This window comes from Phyllostomus hastatus, unplaced genomic scaffold (genome assembly GCF_019186645.2).
Source record: "Phyllostomus hastatus isolate PE091 unplaced genomic scaffold, TTU_PhHast_1.1 phas_contig_150, whole genome shotgun sequence".
NCBI lineage: Eukaryota > Metazoa > Chordata > Mammalia > Chiroptera > Phyllostomidae > Phyllostomus > Phyllostomus hastatus.
The window spans coordinates 26,912,900-26,925,319 of record NW_025333611.1 but is presented as its reverse complement, the minus strand read 5'-3'; the positions used below and the strand labels follow the sequence as shown (position 1 = coordinate 26,925,319).

The following is a 12,420-nucleotide window of genomic DNA, read 5'->3' as shown; positions in this document are numbered from 1 at the left end:
TTCTAACTTCATTTTTGAAAATTGTAGCACTGGAAATTCATGAACATGTATCTCTTCCAATTACAACACAAGCATGTCCCTCTTAGATTATTACCTGCTTGATTCATTTAAATAGATCAAACCAACTTTCAATATTATGTGCCTAAAATTAAAAATACATTTTAAAAGATACATTGAAGTTCAATAAAAGTACTTTAGAAAATAATATTTTGAAAATCCTTTATACAGTCTTAACGCTAAACACATTTAATTAGTTAATTAATTAAGTCTAAAATAAAAAGATTCTAAGTGAATTGTTGGGGTATATCTCATAGTTTTTATATGAATGTCTAAATATAATTGAACCGTTTAAATCTAAATCTCATATAAAATTGTGAGACTTCAGAATATATCTATAAGCTCATAGGAAATAAAATAATTACCTCTTAAAGTGAATATATTTCTGTTGGAAAAATAAGTGTTGAAATATATATCTAACCAACTATTTTCATTTAATATTTTATAGTACTTTCATTTCACTTTATCCCACCCAGTAAGAAACGTCCTAATAGTAGTTGATTTAATAATATTAGCCGAGCAACCAAAGAAGTAATGTAAAATAAAATCAAAGGTGAGTTGCCTTTGTTTTCTGTGGCGTACATACACAGTGGGTGCAGTAACTTCTGAGGACTCTGAGCGCCGCTGTTCACCTACTAGGAGAGAATCGCAGCCAGCGCTCGGTTTGGATTCTCTAGCTACACAAAGCTCCACATTCCCACACGCCGGCTCCGCGGTTGGAGGGACACTTACTCCAGAATTTAAGGCGCTCAGGCTACAGAGACTCCCTGCAGTCAGAGAAAGAAAAAGGAAGAGATCAAAACGCACAACGTGTCCAGTGAGGACACTGCCAGAATTCCGTGACCACTCAACAATGGCCGCTCAAAGGAATCGCTCCCAGCGCGGCGCGCTGGTTCTGCTCTGCCTTTTCTTCGGTGTGCCATGGGAGGCTGATGCCCGGCAGATCCGCTACTCAGTGCCTGAGGAGCTGGACAAAGGCTCCTTCGTGGGCAACATCTCCAAGGACTTGGGGCTGGAGCCCCAGGAGCTGGCGGGGCGCGGAGTCCGCATCGTCTCCAGAGGTAGGACGCAGCTTTTCGCTCTGAACCCGCGGAGCGGCAGCTTGGTCACCGCGGGCAGGATAGACCGGGAGGAGCTCTGCGCGCAGAGCGCGCGGTGTCTGGTGAATTTTAACCTTCTCGTGGAAGATAGGGTGAAACTTTTCGGGATAGAAGTAGAAGTGACTGATATCAATGATAATGCCCCCAAATTCCAAGCGGAAACTCTAGACGTAAAGATTAATGAAAACGTCGCCCCAGGAATGCGTTTTCCTCTCCCGGAAGCTGTGGATCCGGATGTGGGCGTGAACTCCCTACAGAGCTACCAGCTCAGCCCCAATAGGCACTTCTCCCTAGCAGTTCAGAGCCGTGCCAATGGTGCCAAGTACCCGGAGCTGGTGCTGGAGCGCGCCCTGGACCGGGAGGAAGAGGCACAACACCACCTGGTCCTCACAGCCTCCGACGGGGGTGACCCTCTCCGGTCTGGCACGGTCCTCATCAGTGTCACGGTCTTCGATACAAATGACAACGCACCGGTCTTCACCTTACCTGAATACCGAGTGACTGTTCCCGAGAACTTGCCCGTGGGTACACAGCTGCTCACAGTCACGGCCACAGACAGGGATGAAGGAGCCAATGGAGAAGTGACATATTCATTCCGAAAATTACGTGACACGCAGTTGTTGAAATTCCAACTAAACAAAAATACTGGAGAAATAAAAATATCGGAAAATCTAGACTATGAAGAAACGGGTTTCTATGAAATAGAAATACAAGCAGAAGATGGTGGAGCATATCTTGCCACTGCAAAAGTGTTGATTACAGTAGAAGATGTAAATGACAACAGTCCAGAGGTGACCATCACATCTCTGTTTAGTCCCCTGAAGGAAGATTCACCTATGGGGACTGTGGTAGCTCTTTTAAACGTGCATGATCTAGACTCTGGGCAGAATGGACAGGTCACCTGTTCCATATCAGAGAATCTGCCATTTAAGCTAGAGAAGTCCATTGACAGTTACTATAGATTGGTGACACACAGGGCTCTGGACAGGGAGCAGGTGTCCTCCTATGACATCACTGTAACAGCCACAGATGGAGGAAGTCCACCCCTATCAACAGAAACTCACCTCACCCTGCAAGTGGCAGATATCAATGACAACCCGCCCACCTTCTCTCGCATGTCCTACTTTACTTATGTCCCAGAGAACAACCCCAGAGGAGCCTCCATCCTCTCAGTGACTGCACTAGACCCAGACAGCAAAGAGAACGCTCAGGTTATTTACTCCCTGGCTGAAGGCACTACCCACGGGGCTCCTCTATCCTCCTACGTCTCCATCAACTCTGACACAGGAGTACTGTATGCACTTCGGTCTTTTGACTATGAGCAGTTTCGGGATCTACAGATACAGGTGATTGCCACTGATAGTGGGGACCCACCACTCAGCAGCAACGTGTCACTGAGTCTATTTGTGCTGGACCAGAATGACAACACGCCAGAGATTCTGTACCCCTCACTTCCCACTGATGGTTCCACTGGGGTGGAGCTGGCACCCCGCTCTGCAGAACCTGGCTACCTGGTGACCAAGGTCGTGGCAGTGGACAGAGACTCAGGCCAGAATGCCTGGCTGTCCTACCGCCTGCTCAAGGCCAGTGAGCCAGGGCTGTTTGTGGTGGGGCTGCACACGGGCGAGGTGCGCACGGCGCGCACCCTGCTGGACAGAGATGCACTCAAGCAGAGCCTAGTGGTGGCTGTTCAGGACCATGGCCAGCCTCCTCTCTCCGCAACTGTCACATTCACTGTGGCTTTGGCCAACAGCATCCCAGAAGTCCTGGCTGATCTGAGCAGTCTTGAGCCCTCTGCCAACCCTGATGACTCCAGCCTCACACTCTACCTGGTGGTGGCAGTGGCTGCTGTCTCTTGCGTCTTTCTCGCCTTTGTCATCGTGCTGCTGGCGCTCAGGCTGAGGCGCTGGCACATGTCACATCTGCTCCAGGCTTCTGGAGGGGGTTTGGCAGGTGTGCCTGCCTCAAACTTTGTGGGCGTGGACGGAGTGCGGGCTTTCCTGCAGACCTATTCCCATGAGGTCTCCCTCACTTCAGACTCGGGGAAGAGTCACCTGATCTTCCCACAGCCCAACTATGCTGACACCCTCATCAGCCAGGAAAGCTGTGAGAAAAAGGATCCTTTGTCTTTGTTAGATGATTCAAAGTTTCCTATAGAAGATACTCCTTTGATGCCAGTGAGTTCAATTTTTACTCCTTTCCTTTCACTTAAAAAATTATGATTGGATTTGCTTTTAGGTTTGCAGCATGGTGATGGGAATTTTTAATCTTCATTATTTCACTTTTCCTTAGTTTCAATTTGCTTCTTGCTAAAATGCTCCAGAGTAGAGCTTGCCTGTTATTAACACTATAATTTACTCTCTGGTAAATGTGTGCATAATGACAATGAAGGTCTTCTGTCTTAAGATCGTAACAATTAGCTTTGCAGAGCCTTATATTTTATAGTTTTGTGTGCTTTGTTGTTGGCCACGTGCTGAAACCCTATCTCTGGTTTTGAAGGTAGGTCTGGTAAAAATAGGTAAATGTCAGAAACAAATGCGTAAGCATCACTGGAAACATGACTCAACACAAAGCCACTCAATGCTGTTCTTCCTAAAGAGAAGGGACCTTTTCCAAATGTACCTTGTGATGACAGTTACAGGTGAATATACTTCCTAGAGATTTAAAATTTTCAAAAATAGTCTATAAGAAACCATAAGAATGTGTGCTTAAATTTTTCCAAGTGATATCATGCCTGGTAACACTGCAGCATCCTTTTTGCCTGTGATTCTAGTTTCATACTGTTATGTGCTCAACTGGGTTCCTGGGAGACATAGATAAGGTTAAATTAAGCAAATGTTGTATTATGCCCTCTTTGTATTTTTTGTTAGGTTCTCCAACCTCTGAGGCTGAAAATGTATGTATATTGATTAGGGAGACAGATAGATTTGTTCATGTTCCCAAGAACAAGAGCAAGGGATGTGTACCAAGAGTATTTCTGTGTCTCCTTAATGTAGTGGAAGAAAGATCCACCTGAATCTCTGAAATTGAGTCAAAATAAACTTAAAGTCAAGAAAGAGATATTATATCTGTGGGAGATCTGATCAAAATATAAGCAGAGAAGTACACAAAATAATTCTAATCAAACTATCAGTGGAATTACTGCTGAACCTATCTGGGTTATTGTGGATGGTGATGTATTGATTTGATCTCTTACTTTTAATTTATTGCTAATATTCTTCTAAATTAATATGGTGGCATAAAGGCAAAGAGTGTCCCAATGTGAGAACATTACTTTTTTAATGTTATTCAATGTTTGTTCAATGATAGTTCTGCAGAACACACATCCTTTAGGGTCATAGTTATTAACTTTTCAATCATTGAACTGTCACTTAAAATTTCTGTCCATGAGAGTCAAAATTATTATGCATCCACCTCAAATAATTATTTTATTTTGCAAAATACAGTATTTTAAAAACTACTCTGACATGTTAAGCAAATGTTTTTTTGATATAGTTACTTAAAAGCAACACAGGACACTTTGAATTATTGCAATCAATATGGCAATGGTTACATTCTACTTTCTAACATTCTAGCCAAATATAAGATCAAAGATCAAAAAAAAGTTTTTTGCTTATCTTCAGTACTTCCCTTTGTGGATAATAATTCTTAAAAAAAACAATGATCACCTCTGGATGGAAGAACTGGGGAGCAGTGGGCCATGGAATAGAGACCTACTTTTCACTTTATAGTCTTTCATGCCTTATTTGACTTTAAAAAATACTTTTATCTATTCAAATTTATATAAAGTTTTAAAATATAAAAATATATAGTTTTGGTCATGTGAAAAATGTGCTTCGTGGTAAAAATGGAATCATGAGGGGATAGGATTCAAATATTTTAGCTGTTATCTTACATTCAAAGAAAAAGATTGCCTGAAAGAGAAAATCTAGCCTGCAGTTCCACACGGGGACTCTGGGCGCCGCTGTCGGCCAGTGCAGGGCAAGCGCTGATGCCCAGGATTCCTCAGCCTCTAGCCTAGGATTTCCTGCGCAGCCTCCAACACAGAGGGAAACCCGCTGACCCTAGGGCTCCCGGCTGCGCAGACTCGCCCAGCACTAGCGGAATCCCAGCCCCAAGACTGGGGGCTCCGCGTGTCCTGGGCTGAACGCTCTTCCAGTGCGATAGTAAGCACTTTCTCCAACTGGAAAGACTGAGACTCAGCGGCAACTGGAGCGCAAGATGGGAGGGAGCTGCGCGCAGAGACGCGGAGCCGGCCGGCTGCAGGTACTGTTTCCCCTCCTGCTGCCTTTGTTCCACCGCGCGCTCTGCGAGCCGATCCGCTACTCGATTCCCGAGGAGCTGGCCAAGGGCTCGGTGGTGGGGAAACTCGCGAAAGATCTAGAGCTCAGTGTTCTGGATGTATCCGCTCGGAAGCTGCGAGTTAGCGCGGAGAAGCTGCTTTTCAGTGTAGACGCGGAGAGCGGGGACTTACTGGTGAAGGACCGGATAGACCGTGAGCAGATTTGCAAAGAGAGAAGAAGATGTGAGTTGCAGTTGGAAGCCGTGGTGGAAAATCCCTTAAATATTTTCCATATCATTGTGAATGTCGAGGATATTAATGACCATGCCCCTCAATTCCATAAAGATGAAATAAACTTAGAAATCAGTGAATCTGTCAGCCCAGGAATGGGAACAATTCTTGACTCTGCAAAAGATCCTGATATAAGTATGAATTCACTGAGCAAATACCAACTAAGTCCTAATGAATATTTCTCTTTGGTGGTAAAAGACAATCCCGATGGTGGCAAATATCCAGAATTAATACTAAAGAAGAACCTGGACAGAGAAACGCAGAGCGCCCACCACTTAGTACTAACAGCCTTAGATGGTGGGGATCCACCACGAAGTGGCACTGCTCGGATCCGCATCCTGGTGGTGGATGCCAATGATAACCCCCCTGTGTTCAGCCAAGATGTGTATAGGGTCAGCATTCCAGAAAGCGTGCCCCCGGGGACCTCTGTGCTGAGAGTGAGCGCCACAGACCAGGATGAAGGCTTCAACGCAGAGGTCACCTATTCCTTCTTTGGTGTGGCTGATAAAGCCCAGCACGTGTTCTCTTTGGATTCTGCTACAGGAAACATTATAACTCATCAACCCTTGGATTTTGAAGAAGTGGACAGATATATAATGGATGTAGAAGCAAAGGACCGAGGATCTCTCTCTACACGATGTAAAGTAATTATAGAGGTTCTAGACAAAAACGACAACAGCCCAGAAATAATCATTACTTCTCTCTCTGATCAGATTTTGGAGAATTCCCTTCCAGGAATGGTTGTGGCCCTCTTCAAGACAAGGGACTTGGATTCCAGAGAAAATGGAGAAGTTACATGTAATTTAAGTAGAAATATTCCATTTAAGATTCATTCTTCTTCTAATAATTACTACAAGCTGGTGACCGATGGGGCTCTAGACCGAGAGCGGACTCCAGAATACAACGTCACCATCACAGCCACAGACAGAGGAAAGCCGCCCCTCTCCTCCAGCACCACCATCACTCTGCACATCTCCGACGTTAACGACAATGCCCCGGTTTTCCAACAGTCCGCCTACTTGGTCCACGTGCCAGAAAACAACCCTCCTGGGGCCTCCATCGCCCAAGTCAGCGCCTCTGATCCCGACCTGGGACCCAACGGTCAAGTATCCTACTCCATCGTGGCCAGCGATCTGGAGCCTCGGGCGCTGTCATCCTTTGTGTCCGTGAACCCGCAGAGTGGCGTGGTGTTCGCGCAGCGCGCCTTCGACCACGAGCAGCTGCGCGCCTTCCAGTTGACCCTGCAGGCTCGCGACCAGGGCTCGCCCGCGCTCAGCGCCAACGTCAGCCTGCGCGTGTTGGTGACCGACCGCAACGACAACCCGCCAAGGGTGCTTTACCCAGCGCTGGGGCCCGACGGCTCTGCGCTCTTCGACACAGTGCCGCGCGCCGCTCAGCCCGGCTACCTGGTCACCAAGGTGGTGGCGGTGGACGCCGACTCGGGACACAATGCCTGGCTATCCTACCACGTGCTGCAGGCCAGCGAGCCTGGACTGTTCAGCCTGGGGCTGCGCACGGGGGAGGTGCGCACAGCGCGTGCTTTGGGCGACAGAGATTCGGCCCGCCAGCGCCTGCTGGTCGCTGTGCGCGACGGGGGACAACCGCCTCTCTCGGCCACTGTCACGCTGCTGCTTGTCTTTGCTGACAGCCTACAAGAGGCGCTTCCGGATCTTAGCGACCTCCCCATGCCATCTGACCCCCAGGCTGAGCTGCAGTTTTATCTGGTGTTGGCCTTGGCCTTGATCTCGGTGCTCTTCCTATTGGCTGTGATTCTGGCCGTTGCCCTGCACCTGCGACGCTCCTCCAGCCCCGCCGCTGGCGCCTGCTTTGGGTCTGTTCTTTGCTCCAAATCTGGACTGGAGATTCCCCCCAACTACAGTGAGGGTACTTTGCCCTATGCCTATAATTTGTGTGTGCCTGGGGATCAAACTAATGCAGCATTTAATTTTCTCACGTCTGCTGATCATTGTCCAGCCAAGGAGGATACTCTCAACAAAGACAGCTCTTCAGCACTATTGGCTAGCATTCTAACTCCTAGTGTTGAAGCAGATAGGAAGACTTTAAAACAGGTAAGTAGTTAAAATAGTGCTTCTTACATTCCAAAGTGCTAATATATACCAACATGTAGATCCTGTGTTCAATCTCTTGATAGAGTTCCTAAAATAAATCTTGGTCAGATCTATCGATATCAATGTTAAGACTAAAGTTTACAATGCTGCGATCCTTCTAATATTCAAATGCATCTTAAAGGAAATATATAGAGAGATCTCAGGTGAAATTTTCATGAAATAAACAGCTTTTAATTAAGGATGTGGTATACAGGTACTTGTATATTGTGGTATTTTAAAATAACCCTAATACCATCCAAATTTTCTCAAACTGGGACCGTGCTGGTTCCACATGCAAAAATGCTGTGCTCTTCAGTTGGCAAAAATTAACAGGAACCAAACGTAACCAGCAAGTTTTTAGTTCCAGTAATAGTTGAAAACTTTTTAAATAATTAAGTACTGCCTTTTAATAATTACTCCTTCCAAAAGTGCTGTTGGTAAACTTTTACCATCATATTATGTAACTCTTTGTTGTTCTGCAATTTAAGCTTTACCTACTCTGTATGAATGATTTTCCAAGAGGTGAGTGTTATTTATTAACTTCTAGAACGGGCACATTAGTTGGGGTTTTTTTACTCGTTGCAATAATAAAATTGGACTCCAGGCGCCGCTGTTCACCAACCAAGGAATGGGAAGCAGAGCGCTAGAGTCCCTTCCTCCCCCACCTCTATAACACAAAGCAGAGTGAGATGAATACTCACGGATCCTGATGCTGGAAACTTAAAGTACGGACTTCTCTTCGCTCTTTAATATATTTTGGATGCAGTTGGCGCGGGACTTCGTAGATGCGTAAGCTGGATCACAACAAGCCGGCACAAGAAACCGCAGAATACCGGCTCAGCCATCGCCATGGGGAATCAGCTACCACGCCTGGACCGCAGCGGGCTGGTCCTACTGTGCATTTTCCTGGGGACACTGCGGGAGTCTGGGGCCGGGCAGATCCGATATTCGGTGCCCGAAGAGACAGACAAAGGCTTCTTCGTGGGCAATATTTCCAAGGACCTCGGGCTGGAGCCATGGGAGCTGGCGGAGCACCGCGTCCGCATCGTCTCCAGAGGAAAGACGCAGCTTTTCGCTCTGCATCCGCGAAGTGGCAGCTTGATCACTGCAGGTAGGATAGACCGGGAGGAGCTCTGTGAGACAATGTCCTCCTGTTTTTTAAATATGGAGGTACTTGTGGAAGATACCCTGAAGATTTACGGAGTGGAAGTGGAAATAATGGATATTAATGATAACGCCCCCAGCTTCCGGGAGGAGGAAATAGAAATAAAAGTCAGTGAGCACGCAACACCGGGATCGCGATTTCCCCTTCCTAACGCTAGGGATCCAGACGTAGGAATGAATGCCCTACGGCGCTACCAGCTCAATCCTAATAGTTACTTTTCCTTGCAAGTGCGAGGCGGAACCGATGGGGCCAAGAATCCCGAGCTAGTGCTGGAGGGGAGCCTGGACCGAGAGAAAGAGGCTGCTCACCTCCTCCTGCTCACAGCCTTAGATGGAGGAGATCCCATTCGCCAGGGCACTGTTCCCATTCGTGTGGTAGTCCTCGACGTCAATGACCATATCCCAAAGTTTACACAGTCTGTATATCAAGTGAGTGTCCCGGAGAACCTCAGCTCTGGAACTCGGGTGCTCACGGTAAACGCGACTGATCCAGATGAGGGAGTCAATGGGGAGGTGGTGTATTCATTTCGGAATGTAGAAAGCAAAGCTTCTGAAATATTCCACTTGGATTCCAGAACTGGAGAAGTCTCAATACAGGGGCCTCTGGATTTTGAGAAATATAGGTTCTATGAGATGGAAATTCAAGGCCAGGATGGTGGAGGTCTCTCAACCACTGCTAAGATGTTGATCACAATTGTGGATGTGAATGATAATGCCCCAGAAATAACTATCACATCTTCTACCAACTCAGTGCTGGAAAACTCTCCTCCAGGTACAGTAATTGCTCTTCTAAATGTGCAAGATCAAGACTCCGGAGAAAATGGTCAAGTTTCTTGTTTCATTCCTAAACATCTGCCTTTTAATTTAGAAAAGACCTATGGAAATTACTATAAGTTGATAACAAACAGAGCACTGGACAGAGAGCAGATCCAAAGCTACAATATAACATTGACAGCTACAGATCAGGGAAGTCCACCCTTGTCTACAAAAACTCACATCTCACTGAATGTAGCGGATGACAACGATAACCCACCCATTTTTGATCACTCCTCTTACTCCGCCTATATTCCTGAAAACAACCCCAGAGGAGCCTCCTTTTTCTCAGTGACAGCACTTGATTGGGATAGCAAAGAAAATGCCAGGGTCACCTACTCCCTGGTTGAGGACACCATTCAAGGAGTTCCCCTGTCCTCTTATATTTCCATCAACTCAGACACTGGTGTCCTGTATGCACTGTGCTCCTTTGACTATGAACAGCTCCGAGACCTGCAGCTACAGGTGATGGCGCAGGATAGTGGGGATCCTCCACTCAGCAGCAATGTGTCCCTGAGCATATTTGTCCTGGACCAGAACGACAATGCACCAGAGATCCTGTATCCTGCGCTCCCCACTGATGGCTCCACTGGGGTGGAGCTGGCGCCCCGCTCTGCAGAGCCCGGCTACCTGGTAACCAAAGTGGTGGCAGTGGACAGAGACTCAGGCCAGAATGCCTGGCTGTCCTACCGCCTGCTCAAGGCCAGTGAGCCAGGGCTCTTTGTGGTGGGGCTGCACACAGGCGAGGTGCGCACTGTGCGCACCCTGCTGGACAGAGATGCACTCAAGCAGAGCCTGGTGGTAGTGGTCCAAGACCATGGCCATCCCCCACTCTCAGCCACCGTCACCCTCACTGTGGCTGTAGCTGACAGCATCCCAGAGGTCCTGGCAGACCTGGGCAGCCTGGAGTCTCCCACCAACCCCGATGATTCAGGCCTTACATTGTACCTGGTGATGGCGGTGGCTGCAGTCTCCTGCGTCTTTCTCGCTTTTGTAGTCATACTTCTGGCACTCAGACTGCGGCGCTGGCACACATCACGGCTGCTCCCGGCTTCAGGAGCTGGGTTGGCAGGTGTGCCTGCCTCTCACTTTGCGGGCGTCGATGGGGTGCGGGCATTCCTGCAGACCTATTCCCACGAGGTCTCCCTCACTGCAGACTCTAGGAAGAGTCACCTGATCTTCCCACAGCCCAACTACGCTGACACACTCATCAGCCAGGAGAGCTGTGAGAAAAGCGAGCCTCTCTTGATAGTTGAAGATTCAGTTACCGGTTTAGGCAAATGTGATCCTACAACTAATCAGGTGAGATTTTTTTTCCCTGCCTCACAATTATTAGTGTCTCTACAGAAGTCCATTAAATTGCTTTTTTTCTTTTTTTGATGAGTCTCTTTTTAAAAGTGTTGGGGGGCATATTCAGTTCATACAGACTTAGAGCAATACATGTGAGTTTGTGTATTTTACCTGTAATCAAATCACCATTTTTCAGAAAGGTCTTGTGAAAGTCATTTTTTTTTAGTCTTGGTTTTCTTTTAAATCCAGAGGTCTCATTTTGCTATCATGGCCTGTTCTATAGTAAGTTGAATTTAGTAATACTTTTCTATCATCAGTGTCTGTGGCTATCAGTGTAAACTGGTTGTGACTCTCCAACATTTATTTATTTCCCTATTTAAACTTTGCATCACCTCCATGATTATAATTATATTTTACCATTATTTGCTTTACTTCTGATGCTCAGATTTGACCCTGTTGATTCAATAGCGTACTCTCTCTAGCTCTTTTTCTTATCTATCTACATACACATAGTCACACATATGTCTACATTTATGCATGTAAGCTTTTTTTTAGCACAAAACAATTATATTTTCACTTTTGATGGCTGCTAATGTGTTTAGAACCTGTTGATCATTTCAACATTGTCTCACTTATTTATCCCACCAAAACAGACATGTTGACTGCCTTTTAATTACTAGACTCCCTTGTGAGAAGAAATGTAGAACACACATTTCCCCTTATGTTCTAGACATCTTTTCTATTTCTACAGTGAAGTCATTAGGTAGTTTGAAGAGATAATTGAGTTGTTGAGCTGGTGTTATTTCCTTTTATTCTTTTACTTATACTTTAGTGTATGTGTTGAAGGTTTTTTTTTAATGTAAAGTCACAGAAATAATTAATTTTAATCCAGTGCTTCTCAAAAAATTATTTTCAAATCTGTTAAGCATGTTTACATTTTTCATATTTATTCATAGGGAATAGTTTGTGAATATAAGAGATGGAGTGGGTTTTTGGACTTAATAATAGACTGATTTAGATGGTATTCCTTTGGATATTTTTGTTTGTCTTCAATATGCCCATGAGTTGTAGATTCCCTGTTTCTGTCCTTCGTAAATTCATTTTGTATCATGTCTACGTGTACTCAGTTCTTATATTCAGAGCCAACCTGTTATTGAAGCCCTAAGAGTTACCTACTAACACACACATTACCTGAAGCAAGGTGTAGGAAAGTCAAGTGTGGCGAGGAAACCAGTTAGGGTACTCGATCACAGGAGTCATCTCCATAATCAGTCCAGCTCCTCACTCTCACACCGCTTCTAGATATTTGGTGCAA

General features: G+C 46.0%; 2 protein-coding genes across 16 annotated transcripts in view; both read left to right on the top strand.

The window, feature by feature from the left end:
• The window catches only part of LOC123807960 (protocadherin gamma-C4), a 151,569-nt gene that overhangs the window by 79,652 nt on the left and 59,497 nt on the right, over nt 1-12,420 (top strand). The window contains exon 1 of one of the 15 annotated variants that reach the window (XM_045822121.1): nt 785-3,334. The exons of 12 other annotated variants lie outside the window; for them this stretch is intronic. In XM_045822121.1, the coding sequence (XP_045678077.1) occupies nt 911-3,334 (2,424 nt within the window). In that variant the 5' untranslated portion in view covers nt 785-910. Of the gene's footprint in view, nt 1-784; nt 3,335-5,220; nt 5,424-8,528; nt 11,118-12,420 lie in introns of those variants that run through there. 2 more of the 15 variants (XM_045822232.1, XM_045822093.1) reach the window with 2 other exon arrangements.
• LOC123808041 (protocadherin gamma-B7-like) lies at nt 5,831-11,106 on the top strand. Its single transcript, XM_045822280.1, has 2 exons — nt 5,831-7,799; nt 10,972-11,106. The coding sequence occupies exons 1-2, from the start codon at nt 5,868-5,870 to the stop codon at nt 10,990-10,992; spliced, it is 1,953 nt and encodes a 650-aa protein (XP_045678236.1). The 5' UTR covers nt 5,831-5,867; the 3' UTR covers nt 10,993-11,106.